The 25263-nt window shown below is 37.8% G+C and overlaps 4 protein-coding genes across 9 annotated transcripts; all 4 read right to left on the bottom strand.

The window, feature by feature from the left end:
• Positions 1-318: 318 nt before the first annotated feature.
• LOC120014345 (probable phospholipid-transporting ATPase 4) lies at positions 319-7901 on the bottom strand. Its single transcript, XM_038866268.1, has 11 exons — positions 6016-7901; positions 3927-5380; positions 3703-3813; positions 3249-3525; positions 2879-2967; positions 2649-2733; positions 2126-2335; positions 1849-1974; positions 1588-1686; positions 1304-1495; positions 319-1217 (listed from the first exon to the last, which is right to left on the bottom strand). The coding sequence occupies exons 1-11, from the start codon at positions 6424-6426 to the stop codon at positions 513-515; spliced, it is 3759 nt and encodes a 1252-aa protein (XP_038722196.1). The 5' UTR covers positions 6427-7901; the 3' UTR covers positions 319-512.
• A 244-nt stretch (positions 7902-8145) lies between these two features.
• LOC120014347 lies at positions 8146-11837 on the bottom strand. 3 transcript variants are annotated; one of them, XM_038866276.1, is made up of 6 exons: positions 11086-11837; positions 10841-10965; positions 9919-10029; positions 9687-9837; positions 9168-9439; positions 8146-8557 (listed from the first exon to the last, which is right to left on the bottom strand). In XM_038866276.1, exons 1-6 carry the CDS (start codon positions 11329-11331, stop codon positions 8323-8325), a joined length of 1140 nt encoding a protein of 379 aa, XP_038722204.1. In that variant the 5' UTR covers positions 11332-11837; the 3' UTR covers positions 8146-8322. The 3 variants fall into 3 exon arrangements, with proteins under 3 accessions (XP_038722204.1, XP_038722203.1, XP_038722205.1); XM_038866275.1 differs by having other exon boundaries at positions 8160-8626; XM_038866277.1 differs by lacking the exon at positions 8146-8557 and adding an exon at positions 8657-8840.
• Positions 11838-11995: 158 nt separating this feature from the next.
• On the bottom strand, positions 11996-21635 carry LOC120014346 (protein ROOT HAIR DEFECTIVE 3 homolog 2-like). Of its 4 annotated transcripts, none has more exons than XM_038866274.1 (23): positions 21515-21635; positions 21149-21335; positions 20820-20886; positions 20597-20699; positions 19654-19724; positions 18740-18803; positions 18590-18655; positions 18381-18428; positions 18239-18301; positions 17925-17981; positions 17521-17679; positions 17370-17438; positions 17187-17278; positions 16663-16741; positions 15857-16022; positions 14490-14614; positions 14110-14372; positions 13904-14000; positions 13645-13815; positions 13451-13555; positions 13275-13369; positions 13066-13162; positions 11996-12515 (listed from the first exon to the last, which is right to left on the bottom strand). In XM_038866274.1, the coding sequence occupies exons 2-23, from the start codon at positions 21291-21293 to the stop codon at positions 12282-12284; spliced, it is 2436 nt and encodes an 811-aa protein (XP_038722202.1). In that variant the 5' UTR covers positions 21294-21335; positions 21515-21635; the 3' UTR covers positions 11996-12281. The 4 variants fall into 4 exon arrangements, with proteins under 4 accessions (XP_038722202.1, XP_038722200.1, XP_038722199.1 ...); XM_038866272.1 differs by having other exon boundaries at positions 21449-21607; XM_038866271.1 differs by having other exon boundaries at positions 21419-21603.
• Positions 21636-22944: 1309 nt separating this feature from the next.
• LOC120014418 (WASH complex subunit 1-like) lies at positions 22945-24203 on the bottom strand. Its single transcript, XM_038866364.1, has 2 exons — positions 23528-24203; positions 22945-23411 (listed from the first exon to the last, which is right to left on the bottom strand). Exons 1-2 carry the CDS (start codon positions 24201-24203, stop codon positions 23056-23058), a joined length of 1032 nt encoding a protein of 343 aa, XP_038722292.1. The 3' UTR covers positions 22945-23055.
• Positions 24204-25263: the final 1060 nt, after the last annotated feature.

A 25263-nucleotide genomic window follows, 5' to 3' on the forward strand; every position in this document is an offset into this window, starting at 1 on the left:
TTTGTACGTTGGTACAGTGCTCTTTGTTACAGCACCATAAGACCTATCTAGCCGTTGTAATTATTTTCCCTTTTGAATGAATATACAATTTGAATCATCTTCTTCCTCAGTCTCTCTCTCCTCCTTCATCTCTTCACCATTTCTGATCAGTTGGTCGCCGGAATTTGCTTAGGTGTCAATTATTAATTGTCTATTTGGTCCATAAGGTATCCCCACTTCTCTGTACATTTGAATTAGCCACCTTTGGACCAAGGCCACTTTGTCCCTTAGCCTGCATTATTCTACAGAAGTTACATCCTACAGAGATGCAAACAAGTGGAGAAGAGATTAAAATGCTTGAATAAAATTGCGCAAAAAAAAATTCCTTAATGGACAACTATAAGAATCTTTGATTGATGAACTAATCTCACTTGATGACTGATTAAATGAATTAAAGAATTCAGAAGCTGAACAACACAGCTGGATTAGTCCTTGCAGATAATGTGGACACCACAAGAAATGCAGTCTAGCAGCTAAAACAATGGACTCCTTGTCAGCAGTGATTTATATATAGGACTATTGGTAACAGATCTAAATATAGATGTTCTCTTCTGGTGCAACCGTTCTCTCAGATGACGGATTCTTGCGTCGACTCTAGCAGAGATGCCAATGTGAGTCATCTTCTGGGAGTTTCTTTGTTCCCTCAACCACATATGCTTCTCAGTAACATCTTTCTTGCAGTGCTTCATTTCTTGGATTATATGGTTGTCCATCGGATAGAAAATGCGTTGAATGACAATGTGCAGGAAGTATGGTAGAAGAGCAACAACTACTACAAGCAATGTAACAAGCCAATATATCGGTGCAGGTCCAATACCTTCTGAGAGTAGGTGATATCCTCCTTTGGAGGATCTCAGCGGGAATGCACCGTAGGCAAACAAGAAGATGTACCATAAGAAAATGCTACCCCATACGAAAACATGTTGGATCCAAGTGAAGTGAGTGATAATTAGAGCAATTTGGCAGTTGACGGTCCAGATTACACAAGTATATGTAATAGCACCAAGGTGAGTTAAGTCTGCAACATTGCCGTCCTCTCTGAAAGCAGCAGGGGAAAGAATGTAAATGTTTGCGAGGAATATGACCAGAGATGCAACGATGCCATTCAATATCCAACCGATGATGCGCTCCCATGTGAAGTATATGTTCTTCTGGCCTTGTTGATAAAGGGCTGGAAACTAATATTTCAGAGAAAATGGGTGAATGAGAAACTATAAGCGATACATAGTTGTACGGAGCCAGTACTGTTTATTTGAGTGTATACCTGGAGGCAAACATCCGAAGAAAGATCCTGCTCGAAGACTCCCAGTGATATAACAGGTAAGGATGTCAATAACACATTGAACATCACCAAATACCAATCATCATATAAGACATCCCCTGAGAAACTTGTGTACAGCTCATTGTAAAACAATGTGAGGCCAAATGCTATGTTCTTATATACGAAGTACAGAACCTACACCAAGAAACACAAAACAACTAATTAATCCAAACGAAAATGGGGATCAAATATATTATTCGTTCACAGATGGTAAAGTAAACGTTTACCATCTTCGAGATTCTCTTGTAGCACCAGTGTCCATGAACTATAAGTAATCTTTCCAAATATCGAAATTGAGGCAATGAGAAGTCACTGGCCATAACTGCCTACAAAGATTGCGTGAAAATTCTTCGTATATTAAACTATATTTCTTTTTCTGTACACAAAATTTGGGAATATGTGAGAGAAAAATTGAAGTAGCAGTTTGAACCTGCGGGATCTCATGTGAAAATGATGTCTTGAAGATGAAAAACTATGACAAGGCTTACCTGCATTCCTTCCATGCCACTGATTCCAACACCAATGTCAGCTTCTTGAATCATGCCAACATCATTCGCCCCATCTCCAACTGCTAAAGTTGTCCTTCCAGTGTGTTCCTTTACCAATCGTGTAATCTGGAAGCGCGACATTTGTGTAACAGTAGTGTGAGATTAATTGATCACGGAACAGGAATGATGCTTCAACGTCTAATATTTAAAAATTAAAATTTCAAACTTAATGCTATGTTCATAAGTCAGTTAGTAGGAAACGAAATGTAGGCCTTACCAAAGCTTTCTGCTTTGGAGACACCCGACAGCAAATGACAGAAGAACATTTGACAGCTAGCTGTAAGAATTGGTTCTTTACATCACTTCGCAATCCAATTTCAAGAGCTTTTCCATCTATTACCAATGCAAATGGTTCATTTTTGTGGTCTTCATCACACATCACTTGGTAAGAACTTTCAATTTGCTGTAATATGTCCTCTTTCATAGCCTGAAAACTAGAAAAGAAGAGAACCTATCATTGCCAACTCATTTATCGTGGACGTTAAAAATAGCATATGCTTTAACCAATAAGTATCCAATTCCTATAAAATGGTTAGACTGACATGCTTAGTACTTGTGAATAAATGTTCAGAAACCTACTAGAGAATGTAAAAAGTATTGGGCTCGGAATTTTTTTTCTGAATGGGAAAGACTTTTATTCAAACCCTAAACCTGGGGCCCGGAATTGTTATGACAAAACATATTTTCTCAGTTATGAAAATGGAGCATGAATGCAAATAACTACTAGAGTAATTTGTCACCTTTATTCGGTTGTTAGACTCGGATTCTTTGCTCAAACTTATACAGATTTGCTTCATGTCCTGCCGAAGTAAGCTGCAACCAAACCTGCATATTCACAAGAAAACCAAAAAAGAAACATGCTTCTGCTATCACCCAGTTAATTTTACACTCCTTTATTTTCATTTTCTTCTGTAACATTGTACTACTCATATGTTGAGTTAAGTAACACTGAAATGATTGCAAGCCTTACCCGACATTAATTGCAGTTTCCTTCTTGTCACCAGTGAGCAGCCATATTTTCAGCCCCGCTTGAGCAAGTTTATCAATGCACTCTGGGACCTGAATTAAGTTGAAGAAAGTATGTCAGTCAAAGGTAAAATAGCTCATATGTATACTCCTGGCGTTGCAAGTTACACATTGTGGCTGCTCTTAATGTGTCAATGTATACTCTACCTATAACCCCAGTACCTTCAATTGGCAGTGATAAAGTAAAATACAGTCTTAAAGGTTTGTAGTTGATATGTGCATAGAGCACAGAATCATTCTTAGGATTGAATGATTAAACTTCCAGATTTCAGTCATTTCTTAAGAGAGACACACGGAGAGGTTGGTAGACTAACCCCTTTTTGTAACTTGTCTTCCACTGCAGCAACTCCTAATAAAAGTAAGTCCCTTTCAACCGTTTCTGTTACTTTTTCGAGCAGTTCTTCTCTTTCAGGACCTATTGTAGTTTTTGCTTGTGTAAATATTGCATTCCAATTTTCATACTCAGCAACCTCAAGTTTTCGATAAGCAAAGGCCAAGGTACGCAATCCGTCTTCTGCGTAATTTGAGAGATGTGAAGTTGTTGCCTCTTCATATATCCTGCCTTTATCCGCAAGCCTATCAAAGATAATGCTGGAAAGGAAACCAATAGAAAATACGAGATCAGAATTCAAAAGGTCTGAATGCTTTTCTGAACAATCGTTGAAAGTGAGCAATCCGAAATGGAATGATGAGACAGTATTTGTAACTGCACTATGCGATTGTAGTATTTCACACAAACAGCTTAATCTGAGTTGTTGTCAATCATACCTGTCAGCACCTTTGCAAAGGAGGAGGATTTCTCCATCTTCATTGCTGACTATTACAGACATTCTCTTTCGAGAACTGCTAAACTCCAACAAATTTAAAAGCTTGTATTCCCTGAATAAAGCTTAGATATCAAAATTCAGTATTACAATGTAAAATAACAGCATGAAAATATTAGGGGCATTCAAAGAATCACTCCAAAAGACACATAATTACATGAAGATTACCTCTCTACTTGCTTGCCAGAGCTAGGGTCAAGCTCCTTAACAGCCATCACAGATTGGGATCGTCGACAAAACTGGAAACCCAATTCCTGTGAAGCAATCAAGAAAGCCACTTCTTCCGGTGACTCTGCCTCGTACTTTAGCTTGTCGGTCTGTCCATCTTCAATGGGTATGCCGGTGTGACATAGAGACATGACTCTGAAGAACATTGTTATGTCACACAAGTTTGATCTATATACCCACTTTTTGTTCACGAGTCTGTCATCCCTGAAGTTAAAACCCTTGATAACAGATTTTTTCCCCACATCAGAGATTCTCAAGTTTCCTGTACTTAAGATATCCATATTTTCTTTGCTACCTAGCATGGCCTTTTTGGTGTTAGTATCACCCACAGAGAACTCAAACATTTCCAAACTTTGGCTTGTTGTATCAGATTCATCAACGCTGAATCGATAGGCCTCAACATCAAAGTTCATTCTTTTAGATGCAGCAAGATCAATTTCAGTTATATCTCCCCCATATGAAACTCCTGCAATTGAGCACTTCCTGAACTCCATCTGGTTACATGTCAAAGTCCCCGTTTTATCTGACAAAATCATTTCTACCTGACCAAGTTCTTCATTCAAGTTTGACGTTCTGGCTCTACCTGACTTGCCCGTCTCTTCATCATACAACTTTATATCTTTGTTGATGAACATGGCCTGTAGAACTTTAACAACTTCAATGGAGACATAAAGAGAAATAGGGATCAAGTAGCCATACAATATAAGGGCTCTTATGAACTGCAGGATTGCTGAAACCAACGGATTAGCCGGATTGAACAAAGGATCATCATCCTCCAAAACAAGGTACCACCATTTACCCATTTTAGTTTTTATAACCACAGTGCAGCCAATGGCAGAGACCAAAGAAATCAACACCAGCATTGAGAATAGAAGGTAGATAACTTTGTCCATTTTCCTTTCAATCCGACTACGTTTAGATGGAGACTGCGTGGAGTTTCGAACAACTTTTGTGTCATGCCCACTAAATATAACTACACCATAAATGTAATCAGTATTTTGAAGTTTTGAATCTCTTAAAAGCACTTGAGCAGGGCATAAGGGATAAGATTCATTGCCAAACTCTAGATTCCCCACAAAAGTGTACAGATTTGGATTTGGGTCCTCACACCTCACAGTGGCTTTAAAATTACCGAAATCTTCATCTTCTTTTAGGCAAAGTGTGGATTCCAAGCTTCTTTTAATTTTCAGATTTGTCTCTCCATCAAGATTCATGGTCTCTACATAACAAACACCATCCTCATAGCTGGAAGATAAAAGAAGGAGATCACTTGGAAAATACTCGTTCTTGTTAACTTTAACAACATCTCCTACCGACACTTCTCTCCACAGCTTATCTACAAATGTGCTGTTTCCTGAATGAGCCTTAACAGTTCTAGAATTTACACTCAAATCCTGCAAACAAGGTTTAGGAACAAATTTTAAAACAACATTCATCTATATCGATCATTCTACAGAAGTACAATCGCTTTTGAACCCAATAATAAAAAAAATTTCTTACTTCCAAAGTATTCTCAATGTAACAATTCTTACCTATTTCAACAATATTTTCTCATGTCAGGGATTGTAATAACATTTCAAAGGGGTTAAATTATCTTAAAATTAAAGAAACAAACATTAGCATAAAGTTCGACACCAGGGAAACATATTCATGTCAGAATAGCACAACCATGTAGACCAATGTCCGTGTTGCAGTTCATCTATAGGCACTTGCCATCACAGGCAGCAGGACAGTATCTATCTTCTTGACAGATTAGAGTATGGTTTCATAGTGAAAAATTAAAATATGCAAGTAATCCAAATGCAAACATATGTAAAACCCAAAATAGATTTACACTAAGACTAAAAGCATGTTAGAATCTTGCAGCAAAATGTGGAAAACCATAGTGAATTGTGGTTGACTCAATATTACTAGTTTCATTTCATGGTGGAAGATATACTAACACAACATTCTAAAGAAATATGAGTGTTGATAACTGATAACGTAAGAAGAACAAATACAATAAGTGTTTTTTCATTCTATAAATTACCTGGAAGAACCTTTGCCAATCCTCTACAGCCTCTTTCAGCATGCTAATCCCCACCACAAAAACCAATGGAGCAATCATACTAACTGGAGAGAAAGGGGTCCAAGAAGTGACGGACAACACTGCCGCCAAGAGAAAATAAAGATTGGCTACTCTTCGGAACTGCTCAAAGAGAGCTTTGGGAAGAAAAGTCACAACATTGTACTTGGTTGAGGAAACATAGTTATTGGGGTACTTGTATGGTTTCTTCTGGTGAAGTTGAGGCTCATTGCAGAAAACCACCCTTGAGAATCCTGGCTGTCCAAAAGGCTCCTGAACTGAAGCAGGATCAGATATGCAAGGTCGAAAACATGAGAAAGAATACAGATTGCTCCATCTCAGCTTTCCTCTCTTTGATGACTCTTCCATCACCATAAGATCTCAAATTTTCATCAACCAAAAGAGAGAGGCAGCTTTCTCCCAATCAGATCATATTAAGAACTGAAAATTCAAGCTGACTTTTGTAGTATAGTAGCTAAACAATGAGAGCTTTTCTTCAACATACAACTGTGGAAACCAAACAACAGAACACATAGAAAAGGAATCAATCATTGAATCTAGCTGAAGGTACTCAATAATGTTTTTTTCCTTGACAGTCCCTTTATGGTTCGTTACTCTGAACTGGTCATTGCTGTTTGAGAGACTTCCTATGCAAAAAGTTTGGCCTTTTTTGGATCCAGCAGGCCTGCCATAAGCAATGCCGCCTTTCTATATATCTGAACCAAACTTTCCTTTCACTAAAAGTATGCATCAAAATAGGGAGAAGCACATGGTAACTGCTAGTTTAAACCAAGACTGCTAATATTGTTTTACATAGCCATGCTGCACTATTTCTCCTCCTGTGATCAAACACTAAAATTATTCAATTGAAAGAATCAATAATGCTTTTAATAATACTAAGCAGCACTGTGCCTAACAAATTCATTCATAAAAGCAGAGGATCAGTAGAAGAAAAAAAAACTAAACTACACTGATAAAGAATTAAACAGAACCAGTAAATCAGATATTTTGTCAATCTTGCCCGATTCCTACTGGATTAAAGAACTGAAATTCATGTATTTGGATGTGGGAGAAAGCACAACGTATATTATAAAAGTCAACCAAATCATTTATTACATTAAAATTAATATATTGCCATTTGTAACAACCGATATGGTATTCTGTAGACTTACAGAGAACATAAACGTCATACCATAGAACCTTCCATTGTTTGTTTATTATTATAAAGTTCTGTCTTGTTTGAATGCTGTATTATACTAGAACATGGGGTATCCTTTAAGCTGTCTAGAATTTCTTTTAAATGATTGTTTTAAATTTCTGTAACAGATCAGAATCATTTGTGGAAAGAAAAAAAGTATATATCTTGGATTGCCGGCACGATGTATGGAGATTGAAGGGTTGCTTACAAGATTTTCTGTGTGAAGAAAATGGGGATTTTAGTTGTGCCTTTTTTTGTCAGCATAACAATGAAACTGGCTTTTAACCAGATACCCATTGGCCTTTAGTCATTAGAAGGACCCACCCTCATTGGAAATATAATTATCTGTTGTTCCCAATCCGGAGAATTTATGAACAAGTCGAAGGGTGGTTGTTCATTTATTGTTGGGATTTGTGTATATTTGATGTCACCTCCACAGTGCCCAGTAGCTTTGCATGGATGAACCTTACCAAATAAATAAGCTGAAATCAATGTGCATTGAAAGCACTGAACTGCTTTTTCTGAACTGCACAAGACTGGACCTTGTATACATCAACATCTATGGGACCCTGTATTGATCATCCAAATGAACTTTCTAACCAGATTTTTCTATCTAGAACAGCAGAACTATAAGCATTTTCTTTCACAAAATACTAAATTTACAGTCCAAAAAACTCATTTTTCACAGAATAAGTTCGGCAGCAGTAAATCTTTTAACAGATTAAAAGCAGAACTGCAGACCACTTTGATAAACCTCTGACCATTCAACAGCCAACTCAAAAGAGAGGGGAGTGGGCTATGATGACTTGCCTTAAGAATTATGATGTGAGTAATTTGAAAACAGTTACAATCACATTGCTTTAGAAATCTACTATGGCAGATAAGAAAGCCCAGACTAACAAAAGAAAAGGTTCAAAAACTTTCTTTTTTTGAATTATATTGCTGGACATCACTTTTGTAATTCATGCTCGAAACAACTAAAATATCGAAAAACCCAAATGAAGGAATTCGTGTGAAGCTACGTATTAGTCCACTTTCTTCTCTTTTTTTCATTATGGACTGAAGTGAAAACTTTACCCGCTCAATATTCTTTCTGACAATGGAGGAAGGAACTGAGACCAGAAATTACCGTGATCGGACTGTAAGGTGGCATCGCTACCAGAATCACCAAACACAACCTTGGGTCTAGCATAGCGGATTGCCATGCTCTTATTAAACTCTGATGATGATGGATCCTTGACCAACCAAGAAGCAGGAAGCTTGAGATATCTGCTGTAAAGTGCCAGTGCAATGACTGGTTTTATTGTCCTGCTTGCGTCAATAAGCCATGGGAAGTTAGAAAGTTGCTCTCTCCCAACGTCTTTTGTAAACATTAAACTGAAAGAAGGAAGCTCATAAAGAAAAACTCTAGTTGTGAGATCCAGTTCAACTAGCTCTGAATCAAATTATCACCAAAATTAAGAAACAAGTTAACCCATTTCCTTTTCTTTTTTTTGGTTTTGCCTTGTAAGTACAGGCCATGTGACTCCAACCTAACTCTTCTCTAGCAAGATTAGGCTCCATGGATCCCTTTTCTAAGTTTCTTGTGCCACTGCAATCATCCATCAGCAAATTACAAACACAATAACATTCTTTTCTTCTCTGCTGAAAAAACCGACTTCATAACCAGAGGTTAGGAGCTTTTAGTTCCCAAAACATTGTTACTTAGTGAATTATCCCTAGCAACAAACCCAGAATTGACATATTTCATAGAAAACAGAGGTAGTCTGGTACATAGGGTTATCATTTTGTCTACTTTTGTTCAAAATAATATATATATATATATATATACATATAGAACACCATGCTAAGCAAACTGGAGTCAAAAATGAAGAAAAAATAGCACAACATTTTAAAGAAAGAGAGGATAATGTAAAACCTTCCATTCAAATTCAGAACTTTACTCCACCATAGAACAGCCGGAATGAAATTCTTTTCCAGTCTGCTTGCATCAATCAAAAGCACATTTAGATCGGGCAGACAGGAGCTCTTTATGTAAGGTGTCTCAGAAACCCAAGGCATTGCAGCTGATCTCTGAATAGCATTCAACACATCTAGATTAAAATATGAATTTAATCTTTTCGAGCAATCTTCAGCTGCTGCAATAGCATGGTGGCCTAAGTCAACCCCGATAAGTTGCTCAACTTTACCCTGCACCACATGCAAAATCTATTACATGTGCACATAGATCACTTTCCTTCATTCATAATCTTATATCAGCAGAAATTCATATCGTCATGTTGTCAGTGTCCATTCCTTTTCTTTCTTTTTCTTTCTAAGTAGAGAATTTTAAATTTTCACCACCACCCCCTCAAAAGAATAAAGATAAAAAAACAAATCGGCCAAAAATGCCTATACTCTAACAGGAAAAACAGAATGTAAAATAGATCAAACCAACCTTGACAATCACATTTGGAGACACATATATGAACTTGCCCAAGGACTGGAGGACATCGTGCATAATGAAAGGCACTACTTCCTCAAAATCGGATACATCATAATGCGTCCCAGAAATTGCACTTCTAACTCTCTCTTTAACTTCCTCCTGCCTATATTTTCGGGCAATAACATCAATACCTAAGGCAAGGAAATGGAAATGCAATAAACATACTGAACATTCAATAGCTTACCCACGAATTTCAAGGTTTGAATGTGGAAACAATACTTTCAACTTATAAAAAGATACTTTATCTTCATTCCCTTGAGGGATAAAGAAATGAAAGGAAACCAGATCTGGATATCTGCATTTTAAACAAGCAAAAAATAAATTGAGGAAAGTGCTGAGCTGAATCTATATATATCCAGAATTCACAACATTAGTGTACTATTCACACGCAGAAAGGAACACGCATATCAGAGGACATGAGAATGAATCAAATGATTTGAGATGCAATCAAATGATAACTTACAGCGAGTGAACCAAATATTTTAATACGAATTCAAAATAAAAGCCAAGCAGTTAGAATCGGTAGGCCAACTAGATAGCAAACAGAATGCAGCAGAAGAACAGATTAAATATATTCAATGCTTCAAGCTAATGGCAGAGTGCTCCAAGGGACAAGATTGATGTCAACCAATAAAACTATCAGAAGTTAAGTGCTTAATGAAAATACAATATACAGACTGTTGAACAATATTAATGTACCACCAACTCAGAGCGGCATGAACCGAAAGGATTTCAAGAGATCTGTGATCAAATGTCTCCGTTCAAGAATCTTCCAAATGTTACTTATAACCCCTAAAAACCATTGAAATGCCAAATTTATTAATGATATGCATAAGGATTGAGAAATTTTCAAAGAATACTACAGCTAATACTTCAAATACTTGGCAATTTGCATATCAGATGATAATCCAGAGTCATTTTTATTACTTTGGAAACTCTACATTTAGAGTTTTGGCATATGTTAACCACAGAGTAAACATACATGAAACAGATTCACCTTTGATTCACAGCTAGAAGCAAAGGAACTAATTAACAGAAAACCCTAATCCTTTCACTATATATGAAGACCCCTAAACCTATGTATGCCAATAGAACTAAAAACAAACCTTGAACTTGAGAGAGTTGAGTTAGCAAGAACGGCAAGCAGTCGAAGGTCTAAAGTTTCCATCCATGACACAATATGCACCATCCCATCCTCTCTCTCATCACTCTTGATGAATCTGGAAGTTAACTATAAGCACCAAACACCAAAATTAACCTCATATATTTTCACACAAAGAAACATTGAAAGTTCGCTTCTTTTTTTTTCTTTCATGTTTTGATTCTAGAAAAAAGTATAAGGTCGACTTACCGGAGAGGAAGAAGAATTGGGTTGGAATTGCACCCATTTCCTAAAAGGATCGGAGGGGTCACGGACATGGGTGACGGGTCGGAGCTGCAGCAACCCGAAGGCTACTATGAGTCCAAAAGCAAGAACCTGGAATATAGGTCGTGGATTCGGAGCCGGATCGAGTCCAGGGCGGCGCGGCCGGAGAGGGGGCGGGTTGTCCGCTACTGTAGCCGTTGATCTTCTGTGAGCGGTGGAAGACCAAGACATCTCCACTTCCAGACTCACCAAACAACCAAGAGATCAACTCTTTTTTTTTTGTTTAATGGACAAATAATGGCTAAATAGTAAATAGAGGGAGAAAACAACAAAAGGAAAAATTTAAAATCCTGGAGGCATTCCTTTAATTCCCCATAAACCCAGACCACGGCCTCACCACCAGGTTCGCCACACCAAAACCTATATAATCTGCTGCCTCCTCCCCGTAACTTTCCTTCCGTCTATGCGCCTCAGCTCTGTCTCTGTAGTAACTCACTGTTTTCGCTTCCCCGTAGAAGAAGAAAAAGACCAGTCCTTGCGGTCTGTGGAAGCCACCACAACATGTGATGTGGGTTCATCTATATTTCTTCTCAGTTGTTTCAGTTCACTCCCACTCTTCCGTATTCGCTTCAGTCAAATTCTCGACCGAGAAAAAAAAACTTGCGATCGTTTGTTTTGATTGAGAATGTGCAGGTCTAGGATATGCGTGAAGAATTAGCCCAAATACGTTGCCGATGATAGACTGCGAGACTGCTTTTCGCAGAACGGGGAAATAACTGACACCATGCTCATGCGTGGCTATTGGGTACCAAGCAATCTGCTACATTCTTCTGAGCAATTTTCTCTTTCTATTTACCTTTGTATATTTCTATAGTGAAAATAGTGAAGTGAATACTGGTTGATGATGCAACTTTCCTTTAGTTGATTGTATAATTACAGATTTCCTGAATATCCAGTCTATTTCTATGCTCTCCCAATAGGGCAGTACCCACACCCCAGCATTATTATAGTTACATACACTGCATCACATGTGAATCATCTGCTTTTCGTCGAAGACTCACCTCTAATTTCTCAACCTTTTCAGACAACATGAAGAGGCCTTATACAAGAAAAATATAACCTGATTGATAAATTTTACATAGAAGACAAGTTTGGTTTTCTTTGCTCTGCCTCCACGGTCACTACTCACCATCATCGCCAGACGAAAGGTTTGATGACACAGATGACTCGGGGGTTGTACTTGATACTTTCTGTGGCTGAGATTGACTCTTGAAACTCGGAGAAAACAATGACTGTGGTGCCGTTGGTGCTTCATTGGTTGGACGCCCTTGACCTTGAGCCTCTTCAGCAAGTCGCCTCAAAAGGTTCATGACAGTAGGGAGAAACCTTGATGAAATGGATAGCAGTCCAGCCAACTGCTAACACAGAAGAGTGGAGAGAAAAAATGAGACTTAACCATTTAAGTGTATAGAGATTCCAAATCATGCAAAGCTACTGTCAACAAGAATTGTGAAGAGCTGAAGATAGCTCTAAAAAAGCAACCACCAAATCAGCACACTCCATTATTCAACACTAAGTTATTCCGGTGATTTAAAAGAACAAATGGCTTCAGAAAATGCCAATTCAACCAAATTAATAGCATTAACATCTTAAACTAATCATATAATAATCAAGTGACAGAGCCAGGGTGCTAAGGTTAATAAAGCTCCACATGCTTTGCAGTCCAGGGCTACTTTGGAAAGCCATTTTCCTCTACTGCTTGTACTGATATTTAATTCTAGGGAAAAAAGTGCTGAAATGTGTTTCTAGAACAGCCACTCGTGCAACATGCAAAGGATAATGCCAAAAATACAAACTGAAAATGTGACAATTTGAAAATACATCAAGGGCAAACATCAATATGCGTTAGCAATGCCCATCAAATAAAGGGAAAGCTAATATGCAAAGAAAATTTAGTTTCCTTACAGGGCCATGCCGAAACTCCCCAGCAATGTCCATCTGTACCCATAAAGCTTTTGAAAGCAGATATGCAACAAAGAGAACCAAGAGATAAAGCGGATTCCTGTTTTATTAGCACATGAAAATCAACAAACAAAGTAATTGATCAGGGAAAGAACAAAATAAATAACTAAGGGTAATCATATGGTGAATCGTAGAAAAAGGTAAGATTTTACTTTAAAAGCATCATAAATTCATTAAAGCCGAGGATGAGCATAGCCGCAATAGCCCATGGAGGAGGTAACCAATTGTTACTTTGTCTATGAGCCTCCTGAAGAAAACAAACAGTAAAATTCAGAAAGGAAGGACATGGTGCTGCGCCATAAGAGCAAGGAAACTATGAATGATAAACCTGTGCAGCAATAGCTTGGGTGACAGTATACTCAGTCTCTGTTTGAAACTGCCTCCACAAGGATTTGCACTGTACTGGCGTTATTAGTGTGTCCTTCGGAGAAACCTAGCTCATATTTTTTCGTTAATGGGAAATCAATTGGATAAGAAATATAGAGATTTAAACACACAGAAATTAACAATACTCAATCATACCTCCTCCCATGTGCTTGAGGCAAGGGGGCCAGTATGAGTTCTTATGCTTCGATCTTGAGATGATTGAACAGCAATAGATCCATCCATAAGCAAAGAAATAAGTAAATTCTCAATTTTGTCCGGCCTCTCATCCAAGCGTATGGCAGCCATAACAGATAAAAGTCTAAGAGACTGCAATTAAAGAACAACGGGAGAAATTAACATTATAATACAGTAAGAATATCCTGTTATTCATTCATCAAAAGATTTTGCAAACTACCGCATTGCGTGCATTCCTTGTAATTGCTCTAATGTCTTCATTTCCGGTCCAAAGCCTTGGCATTGAATCATTGTCGTGACTAAAAATTGTCAAGAACCTGATGTATGTTCCAGAAATTAATCAACAATTATGGTAGACTTACGAAGTTTCCTGCTAGGTGATGGTAAAACTAAATCAATAATGCATTCCACAAATCAGTTCTCTACCTCTCCTTCATGCGGATCAGAACATTTCCAGCTTCTTCCCTGGCTTTTCTCTCCACCACATTTCTTGCATGGGTCCTCAAACTCTGAACCATTCTATCAATTGTAGAGTCGTCCAACTCAAAACCAACCATAGAAGCTGAAAATGCTGATACAGCATTTTCAGTTTCACGATGAAGAAGCCGTCTAATTGAAGCCCATGTGTCACTCCCACCAGCTTCGAGTAGTGAACCCACAGGTTCAGTTAAAGCTGCAGAGAGCCGCTCCTGAATCGTACAAATATTGAGTTATTTAACTGTTAAAACACGTATAGAGCTTGAAAATAAGTTATCTTCAGAGAGTAAATTAAAGTCGATGATACTTAATCAACTTAAAAAAGTTACCTCGTGTTTGGCTATGATTTCGGACAACTTTGCACTGCGCACGGAAGAAGCATGTGCGTCAATGTCACGAATAAGTTTTTCCGGAACCTTTGAAGCATCCCAAGAGGCTTGTCGTATGGCAGCATCTGTGAGTTATGTATGCCCCTTTTTAGGTAAGTAAATTACTAGAAAAGATGTTTTAAACTTCTAACTAGGTACAAGTATATCAAGTAAATGTAAGGATTGGGTCTACTAGCAAGTGATTGAATATGTTGGCATAGTTCTCATAATTTTTGAACGAAACCACAGTTTATTACTTATCATAGAGCGTGACTATTCTTGGAGCACAAGTCATAGTCAAACAAAAAGTATTTTACTTTGGACCCTGATCATGTAAATATAGAGTATATAGTAGCCGCTCACATCCTGCGAAGGGCCATTTGGCACTCGATCAATGTTTGCCATCACTAATTTCTCAATCGTCCACGTCATAACTCAGATGATAAAGCAACCTCCACTTACCGAAAGCTACAATCACTTGTATTTTCTTCTCAAAAGTGGAATGTTTGCCATCACTAATTTCTCAACGTTATAAATCACACAATAAAGCAACCTACACTTACCGAAAGTTTCAATCACTTGTATTTTCTCCTCAAAAGTGGAATATCCCCAAGGTAGGGCCTCCTCAGACCACCCCTGAGGAAAAAATTCTAACTACTAGCAGACACTGGCAAATGTTAGAATCTAAATTCCAGGTGCATATATTATTTTCTTCATCATATTGCAGCGAGGAGGCAATTTTCCTCTTTCAACGATAGGAACTTCAGACATTACAGAAGTGCCCCAGTGTGGCATAGAAACAAGTGGAACAAAAAGGAGCAAGCACTGTCCCTCAACCCAGGGGTCAGGCTCAGAAAACCTTCTTTCTTTCTTCGTTTTTTATAAACTGTTGCAGATTTTTCTCTCTCGAACTTACACAATACCTCAAGGGTCTTGGTGACTGGAAGTGAGCATCTCTCTTAGGCAGCAAATAGCAGCTTAATACTTTTGCAGTCTAGAAGAGGACAGGTTTTATATCCCAAGGGAAAATCTCAAACAAGTTTCATTAAGATAGCTGTGAGACTGGATATGCACGGTCAGGAAAAGCTTTCTATTGGCTGGACAAGGTGTCAAATGCATTCAAAAGCTTGTACACTAAATCACATCTGGCTAACATTAATGAAACCAGTAGCAATAGTAGACAGATGTATTGGCTGCAGGCATCAACTAATTTTAATAAAGTAACACTTTTCTAATGCTTTACAAAAGAAGTTGAGAGGAACAATTCTATCTCAAGCACAAGATAAACAAATCAAGAAGACAAGCACAGAGATTAATACTCATTATACCTGTGCATCCCCGGTCAAATTCAAGCATACAAGACTGCCTACAGCTACGAACAGAAGCAGCAAATCCTTCTCCTCTGTTCAGTAACTGTTCCAGTCTAGTCTTAAAATTTTCGAACCCTCTAGAACGCAGATGTCCCAATAGGGTAGTATAAGCAGGATACACAAACTGCACAGTAACCAACAGGTCAATTCAATCAACTAATAAATAAGCTAGTGGGTGAAAATTAAACATGTAGCAAAACAATTCATTTTATTGCACATCAAAGTAACTTACAATGACTTGATTGCTACTCTCTTAACAAGCACATAAAATTATAGTAAATACGCATTTTGATGAGGATCAGAGGTGTCTTTCCTCTTTCTCTCTCTCTCACACACACACACAGCAGCAGTGTCCACCGGCAAAAAAAGGAAGAAAGATCATTAATGCCATATCAAGTGCCATGCTAAACCAGACATGCAACCGAATCGTGAACACAAGTCTTAGAATACAAGCTAACATCACAATGATATGGTCCGTAAGCCATACATCTAGTGCTTTTGATATCAAATGCTGCCGATTCATACCTCGGCAGCATAAGTCTAAGTAAAGATGCATTTTGATTAGGGTTGCTACTTGCTAGTACAATACTCAAATTAGGAGGCGTCCTTTCTTTTTTTACACACACACACAGAGCATCCACATCCACATACAAACAAAAAACACAGAAGAAAAAAACATGATTTCCATATCAATTGCCATGCTAAACCACCAACGCAACCAAATCAAGACTAAAAACATTACAATACAAGCACATAAGCCTTACATCCAGTGCTTTTGTTATCAAATGCTGCCGTTTTGCATTTCGTACACCGTCATCAAAGTAGATTGCCTCCATGTCATATCTGTGGAAAACGAATTTTTACTTTAATGAATGACATCAGAAATTCACAATCAAGATGGACAAATAGTTTGTCCCTAGACTCTAGTTAAAAAATATTAAAAGCTATTCATCTAAAGACATTAACAATCATTAGGACATTTATAGCAGAAACTAGGCACTTGGACTGTTGGATTTCGCTAAAACGTGAGAGATGCAAGCGGTGAAGATTATCACTTCAATATTTCTCAAATGATGACTGATGAGATATGAAATTTAGCAACTAAAAGCAGATATAACATAATTGAACTTTTGATGCTTGGGTTAAACTCTATAACTGCAGAAGAAGCATTCATACATAAAAGGTTGACATACCATAAAATGCAAAATGCACCAGATAAAAAAAGAGAACTTATGACAAGGTAGATCAGAGCATCAACAGGAACTAACATCTGTACAAGTGTACTTACTCTGCAACATAGGTTTCTAAGATTGAACTGAGCTTTTTCCCAAAACCAGATACTGTCCCAGCTTGTACAGCTTCCTCCAATGACAACCAAGCCTAATTGTAGAAATTTACTTAGCAACACCTGATCATAAATTTTTTAACCAGATACATTTTCCGTGGAAAAAGATAGAACCAAAAGAAGTACCTCATCAAACGCCAGGTGTTTGAGCTTCTCATTAGCAATTTCTTCACAACGAATAGTTGCAACCATCACCTGATAAAAGAAAATTGGAAATTTACATTTAGTTTGAAAAGCAACACAATTACTGCTTTACATGCAGAATCATAAGATAAACCTTGTGTGCAGGAAGATCCAGGTCCTTATTCTCCTTTATAACTTTCCAAATCTGTTGTGCGCTAAAAGAAAATCCTGAAGCAGGTATAACACCCCGTCTATCACCAGCAAGTCCTCCTGGAGATATAGAATGGAAAAATCGTTGCCTCAGTTCAGCAACCTGTGAAAGGAGTCGCACGAGTAAATACTTATCATAAACATTAAGGATTGATAAAAATCGGTGTAAATGTTATGAACTTATGATCCGTCAAAAAAATTTAAGTCCAATAAGCGGGATGAACCATGAACTTATAAGACAAAAGGTATTCAACAGACACATTCTACAACAATCTCAGTGCGTCAAAACCATGATAATAATGCAAATTATGAGGTTATATAAGTTGCTGCTTTCTCAAAAGGGCCTACCTGCTCTTTAAACTGCATTTCCTTCTCTTCATAGCTAGACAAAGCAGTGACCTCCACCTTCATGTTCAAGATCAGACATCAAAACAGAAGCTTGTAACTGTCAAGTAACACAAAGATACACCTCCAAAAACACTAAATTAAAGAGAGGTGGAATAACATGAAATATGTCAATGCCTGATCTCCTAAGGACATCTCCCACTGTCCATGAAGCTATGGGCTGAAGCATAGTTACAGCTAGGATTACACCAGTTGTGCATAAATATTCCAAGAATTTTTTTTTTAAAAAAAGTAGAGTGGGATAGAATATTTCTTACATTGAAAAATTCCCTCAGAGGAGTATTTTTGTGAAGTTCGGGCTTGGGAACTGCATCCCATATCTGAAGAAATGATGACAATTAAAGAAAACGAAATGATAAGTTTTTACCTACTTATGATAAAAATGTGTATAGAAAGTACCTTTTGAATATCTTCTCTTAGAATTGGCTCCAAATACTCTAATGGGGTCTGCATGATTAATAAAAATAATACATAGATTTAATGTGGAAGAAAAGGTATTATTAATAAAAACAATACCTATATTTAATAGGGAAGAAAATGCATTACAAGGTTGAAATGAGTGACACTAAAAAGCATCTTGTAATAAATTTAATGAGGTAAGTCCGGACCTTTGTTTTATCACGTATAACAAACAACAGCTTTGTTTTACGGGGACTAAACAAGCGCATCATAACCTGCACATGGAATATAAAGTAATGCATCATCATGTACAATAAAATTACAGAGACATATTGATCAGAGACGAGTGCTAATGGTACCTGAAAAACGGTTTTTAAAAGAGGCTTGTTGGCAGCCTGCTCCCGACCAATATCATGGCACCACCTGTGCGTGATATTCAAAAATATATTTAAAATCTAAACATGAACAGATTCCAAAACATGAGCAGTAGAAAAGCGTGTTAAGACCACTTTTAGCTTCATCTAACTACATATTCCTTTTAAGAGAATGAATAGATCACCAAGTAAAGCCTCATTGATCTGACAACATCCAGATTATTCAAGATGCACCATAAAACTAAACAAAGACCATTTGATTCAATAAGAAAAATGACAAGAAAACCATCAGTCATTCTGTTCCAGTTTCATCGAACTAAGTAACAAAAAAAACATTCAATACAATCTGGAGGATCTCATTACTCAGACATTTAGATCATGGATACTGTTTATAGAGAAAAGTTTGCCGTACTGTAACATCGTCCGGTCAGATTATTTATTTGCCATAAAAATTGTAGGAAGAAGATAAATTGGCCAACCATTTCCATGTCATATCAATTCCCAGTCTTTGGCCAAGACCACCTAGCCAACCTTCTCTAATCACATATATTAGTGTTGCTAAATATACAGGCATTGAGCTTCACAAATTATGTGAAAAAATTACATATCCATAAAATCAAACGGAGTTAACTCTTACATGATAATATGGAGTAATGTACTTCAGCAGAGACCTGACTATACCCTGGCATGGTAATTTTGTGAAAGGATACTATATATTCAACTTACATCAATCTCAAACCAGGCTCAGGAGTTCGTAATTGAAACAAACATAGTGATCTGCCCACCCAGAGCACGGGACAAGGCCACCCTTACATCCAACCAGATGCAAGCAATGACCATGTTCGTCAACAAAAGAAAAGATTGGAAAATATTATCTAGAGTAAATTTTATAAACTCACATGTTTATAAGTACAATATCAGCAACTGCCAAAGCAAAAAGCGCACTTTGTTTTTCAAATGCAGTGTCTTCCTGAAATTGAAAAAGTGAACGAGCGGTTAAATTCCTGGGAAAAGCATGAAGCAGTGCCACAACTGACCATCCACACAAAGTTTAGCGGACTTTTTAAAGCCAAATCCTGAATACACATGAACAAGCAAGCAACCATCAGGAAAATATACGTGCAGACACACAAACAGTACTACTTATGATGCAATTTAGTGCTTCAAAAAATAGTAAAATGTCCCAACTTCAATAGATGCCACTATTATTGTCAATATTTCTTTATTATCATCATTATTATTGCGAAATTAAGTTAGTCACATTCTTTTTGAATGACTAAATGAAAAATAACTTCAGGAGAATATTAATATAAACGGGAATTGAGAAACTTAAATGTCACAATTAAGTCTCCAGTACACGTGAACGTTATTCACATCCACAAACATCATAAAGGACAAAGAGAATAACTTCCAGGCAATGCCATTGACTTCTGCCAAACCTTTCCAACATACCAAGTTACCAACATTACCCAAACCAAGTTGCTCTCCACTAAAGTAGTCTACCCAGAAAATATTAAGAATATGGTCCATGATATCCTCTCTCTTTTATACATGAGCCACCATAGAAGTACATTGACCATCATCAACAAAAATTCTAGTTAAGTGAATTCACATCAAGGAGTAACAAATTCAAATCTACCCACCTCTCCTAACCTGAAACTTGAATGCAACTAATGGAAGTAGTGCAAAAGAGCAACCATAATCATATCAAAGAGTGAGTGTGCATAAGTATTGAGTAAGGGATACACTATACTCCTCCTTAATAAAACCAGGCCTACATTTTGTCCTATAATTTCTTTGTCGAGACTCAAGAAACTAAATTATCAATATAAAGCTGATTACCTCGCCTCTTTCCCTCCCATCGGTACCCTCCAAATCCACAGCAACTGTGAATGGCTCAATCCCAAGACACTTTGCTATCCAAATTCCTTTTGTTGTTTGACTCCTGCAATGTACTTCGATTATTTTTATGTCAACTATATAACAAAGTAAACACAAAAGTAGAAAAGGCAGTATTTAGAAACACAAATAAACATGAAGGGACAAAATCATTAAAATAATTAACCTTCCTTTATATGCATCCATCTCCCTAAAATTGGTGTGGAAGAGATGATTCAATAACGTGCTTTTTCCTGTGCATAAATGAGCAAAAGAAAAGAGGGACATTTACTCGGAGCATTAGGTAACAGAAACTGATTGCTTAAATGAGCAACCTAAAGCACCCCATCAACAGGCACAATCAACTCGAGCTTAAGCAAATAAAGAAAAGCATAAGAAAAACAGCTTGTAAAGAATGCACATAAGGATCGAAACTTCAAAGTGCTCGAATTCTACTTCAAACAACGGACGATAATCAAGTTCGAGTCTTTAGATTAACCAGAAAAGAAAAACTACCGCTACTCTGAGGACCCATGACGGCGACGACGGCATAGGAGAGACCACAGTTGATGAAGCCGGTAGTCCTCGTAAAATTTTCGAGGCCCTCGACATTGAACTGCCCGTTGCCGTCGATAAGTTGCGTGGGGCAGTCTTCCGCCATTGTATTTGTCCACAATTAAAGCAAACAAACAAGCTAGGGTTTCTGCAACCAGGGAATTTAGTCTGGTTAGAGTGAAGCGAGAATTACTCTAATGTCTTATTATTATACTGTAAAAAAATAAGAACCTTGGGGTTTGTGAGAGTACGGGGGAATACAGTGAAAGCGAGAGAGGAGTTTTTATGCGAAGAAGTGGACAACAAGAAAGGAAGAGAATCAGAAACCCGATGAGTAAGAAAGAAGCAAAGGCGAGGATGAAGACAAGAGTTCTTCGGGTCTTCTTTTGCCCACTCAGGTCCCGTGTAGTCAAATTCAAATTAGCTGGTGATGCGTTTTTGAATTGTGTGAAGATTATTCTGATTTTTATTTCATTTCTTAATGATTGTAATAATTTATTTATATTGATGGTAAGATCCCAGGTAATCCTGATTATTAATAATAATGAAAACTTTAATTTAATATATAAAAAATGAGGACTTTATTTTGTCAAAGCCCAATACTGCGATCCAAAGTACCAAGTTTGATCCAAAGCCCAATGCTGTGAATTAAAGCCCAATGCTGTGATCCAAAGTACCTTGACAATTATAGCCGTAAATTGGACCTATAAGTATGCACAGATGTCTGAAATCTCATTACCCAAACAGGTATCGGCACACAGATCATGAACATGGAGAAACTACAGAGCTGTTTCATTGCAATCAGTCAAAGGAAGAATTTAAGCTAATAAAACTGACTACTGCATATGCCTCTGTATCAAAATGGTCTGTTTTCTGGGGTAGTGAAGTGACAGAGTAGTAGGACTTGGGTTTGTTTTGCTTGACAACCCCCCCAAATATTTTCTTCACCATGTGAAACTATTGATACATGTCAGAGGAAGAAAATGAAGGAAAGAATCCATGTGGGTTTATACTTTATGGAGATGATGAGAGAGTAGTGAATCAAACAGGGCAATCTGACTCCAAACCACTCACAAAAAGAGAGAACAACAGGGAAAGAGATAGAATATAGAAAGAAAAGCTGGAATGGGCACTGTATAGCCAGTATAGGGATTAATCTCTAATGACTAATCTCTCTCTGTCATACTTATTGATCTGCATAAAGAAGAAAAAACTAGAGAGGCAACTTTGGTGGTACAGTGGTGCACCCTTTTGTCAGCAAAATACAGCAAGGCTACACAGATTAGCCAACATATAATGACCTCTCTCAATCTTTCACTCTTTCTTCTTCTGAATTCTTGGTGGAAAATAAAGAGAAAGAAGAAGAAGGAAGAGGACCCATCTTTTGTTTTGGTCTACAGCTTCGTAATTATAGAATCTGAAGTCTGAACTAAGCCATCCTTCAGAGTTCAGATTTCCTTTGACCGGTCTCCTTTGAACGGTCTGAGAAGTACTGTTTGCTTGTGTAACACAAACTCTTCCTTATTCTCGTCGGTTGCGTTGAAAGGCGCGTGGCTTTTGTTCACTCTCAATAGACCGTGAATAAGTGGTGCAGATTTGATGCAAAGTTCCACACAACTTGTAAATGTATACTAGCCAGCCATATAGATTTCTCACTTCTCAAATAGAATTAGATGCTTCAGAGGAGGAGACCCAGATGGAATTAAAACAATTAACTTCATTGGAAGTTTTTGTTATATTGAACAAATAGCCTGGACTCCTGAGTCCTGATCATAAGAATTGAAGTCCAAAATGGACAATTATGTGCAGCCCAGATGGGATTAATTATTAATGGAGAGTTTCTAATTGGTCTATGTTGGATATTATGATCATTTTGAAGATGATTGGTTCTTGCTATGGGAAGCCAAAGCAAGGATGGAATTAGCAAGCTTGTTAATGGCATCAACTAAGCTATTCATGCCTTGCCTGTTGATCTCATTCTTGGATTCTTCAATCTCGAGTCTTCTCTCATGGAGACTAAGGAGATCTCTCTGTCTTCTTTCTTGTCTCTCATCACAAGCCTCAATTGCTTCTGCTATTATGGAAGCACTTTTGGAGATTGCACTTCCCACTTCATGACTTGATGAGCTTGTATTTGATGTCCCACTTGTTCCTCCCTCTCCCTCTCCTCTTCCTCTTCTCCTTCTCTTTGCTGGTGAGTCTGAATACTCACTTGTATCAGATTCTGAGCCTTCACACATCTCCAAAACATGAAAATTATTGAACCAAAATCAATCAATACTACTGAAAATTTATGACGTACACTCGTTAACACAGGAAGAAACAGAGAAGAGAAAGTACCTACTGTGGGCAATGATTGATGAGGATGATAAGTGAGAGGAGCAGCTGGTTGTGCTATTGGTGGTTGTTGTGGTGGTGGTGGTGGTGGTGGAGGAGGTGGAGGTGGTATGGGTAACAATGGAATTGAACATGAGACTTGATGAGGTTGCAATAGAGGAGGCAATGAGGGTTGAACAACATAACAAATGTTGGGATTAGAAGCTGATGACCCACCACCACCACCTTTCTTCTCCACCACCTCCACCAAAGCCTGATATATCTGAGGCAACATATTGCTAGGCAAGTTCTTTTCTTTCCTCTCATTCTTCTCAAGTTTCCAATAAGACTCTTCAACACTAACAGTACTATTTCCATCTCCTCCTGATCTTTGAGCTATTCTTCTCTCATAATCTCTCACTTTCTTATAAGCCCTCATGAGATTGTCCCACTTGTCATTGCATTGGTTTTGGCTCCTCAAACACCCTTTCCTGCAACAATAATCCTCAACCCACTTCCATCTCAACTCTGTTGGCTTGCTTGATCTCTCTGCTTGACTACTCTCTCCACTTCTCTTCATTCGTCTCTCATCGTCCATCTTCTTTGCCTCTATTAACACCATTGTTTCACTCACTGTCCAGTTCCCTTTCCTGTAGTCCCTCACTACACTGCCACCACTACTGCCACATTGATCAGCCATTATCAAGTGCATGTAACTCTCCCTAGCTAAACGAGAGAGGAGGGAGGGAGAGAGTAGAAAGTGAAGTGTATGTCTAAAGAAGATTGAGGAGGGCCATGAAAAAATTAAAGTTCACGGGGTCCAAGAGTACTAATCTTTATCTATTTCTCTCCTGCTCTCTTTTAGGAGACTTGGATCTGATGGAGTCAAATCTGGAGAAGTTTTGATAATTTAGACAAAAGACAACCAATGTGGGTCTACCTAAACAAAATCTCAGTCTCTCTCTCTCTCTCTCAACAAACATATCATTCAAAGACAAACAACTACTGTATATAGGTTCAGTGGGGTTTTCATGGTTTGGATTGGATAGTGTTTGCATCCAAAATTGATAACAAGAGAAGGAATCAAAGATATACTCGCAACAAACATGTCATTCAAAGACAAGAACAACTATATAGGTTTAGTGGGGTTTGGATTGGATAGTCCTTGCATATCCAAAATTGATAACAAGAGACGTATAATTAAGCATCCTTCCTTTAGTGAGGAGGTCCAACTTGATTTTTGCACTTGCTAGCCTTAAAATCTTCAAACATCTTGAGAATATATACAACGTAGAAAATCTATAACTACTATTGGAAGCACTAGTACTACTACTTATTCTCCCACAAAAATTAAAACACAGTGAGGGAAAACTATGTACTATGTGAGAGAGAGGTGGGAGTAGAGAGTAATCAAGCATACCATTATAAGAAAAGCCCAAGCAAATCCATTCAAACTGACATATCAACAAAACCCAAAAATTTCACAGAGAGAGAAAGTGATCAGTGAGAGATGGAGGGAGGGAGAGAAAAAGAAGAGAGAGAGAGAGAGAGAGTGCGTGAAAGATGACTACCACTGGCCACATTCGTGGTTTAGGGCACCAATCCTCACACCCCTCCCCTTTTAAAGCATAACGTCGTACATTTATATAGTTAATCAATCAAACCAAAGTTTTTATGGTTTGTCAGCTATACTTTTAGAAGGGCATGCATTTGACTTGAGTTCCAGAGAAAAGCAACTTTCTTAACAGTCGTCAAAGATC

This window comes from Tripterygium wilfordii, chromosome 14 (genome assembly GCF_013401445.1).
Source record: "Tripterygium wilfordii isolate XIE 37 chromosome 14, ASM1340144v1, whole genome shotgun sequence".
Classification (NCBI taxonomy): domain Eukaryota; kingdom Viridiplantae; phylum Streptophyta; class Magnoliopsida; order Celastrales; family Celastraceae; genus Tripterygium; species Tripterygium wilfordii.

Excerpts from the sequence above, each read along its gene's own strand:
- LOC120014345 (XM_038866268.1), bottom strand. The coding sequence starts at position 6,426 with ATGGTGATGGAAGAGTCATCAAAGAGAGGAAAGCTGAGATGGAGCAAT. Across the intron at positions 2,336-2,648 it reads AGTCTAACAACCGAATAAAG|GCTATGAAAGAGGACATATT; the intron begins GTGACAAATTAC and ends TCTAGTTTTCAG. Across the intron at positions 1,975-2,125 it reads CTCCAAAGCAGAAAGCTTTG|ATTACACGATTGGTAAAGGA; the intron begins GTAAGGCCTACA and ends TCGCGCTTCCAG.
- LOC120014347 (XM_038866275.1), bottom strand. The coding sequence starts at position 11,331 with ATGTCTTGGTCTTCCACCGCTCACAGAAGATCAACGGCTACAGTAGCG. Across the intron at positions 9,838-9,918 it reads TCAAACCTTGAAATTCGTGG|GCAGGAGGAAGTTAAAGAGA; the intron begins GTAAGCTATTGA and ends CCGAAAATATAG. Across the intron at positions 9,440-9,686 it reads CTCCAAATGTGATTGTCAAG|GGTAAAGTTGAGCAACTTAT; the intron begins GTTGGTTTGATC and ends CATGTGGTGCAG.
- LOC120014346 (XM_038866274.1), bottom strand. The coding sequence starts at position 21,293 with ATGGCGGAAGACTGCCCCACGCAACTTATCGACGGCAACGGGCAGTTC. Across the intron at positions 18,804-19,653 it reads GATATTGTACTTATAAACAT|GTGGTGCCATGATATTGGTC; the intron begins GTGAGTTTATAA and ends TATCACGCACAG. Across the intron at positions 13,816-13,903 it reads CAAGGAATGCACGCAATGCG|TCTCTTAGACTTTTATCTGT; the intron begins GTAGTTTGCAAA and ends CTTTAATTGCAG.
- LOC120014418 (XM_038866364.1), bottom strand. The coding sequence starts at position 24,203 with ATGGCTGATCAATGTGGCAGTAGTGGTGGCAGTGTAGTGAGGGACTAC. Across the intron at positions 23,412-23,527 it reads TCAATCATTGCCCACAGTAG|AATCTGATACAAGTGAGTAT; the intron begins GTACTTTCTCTT and ends GTGAAGGCTCAG.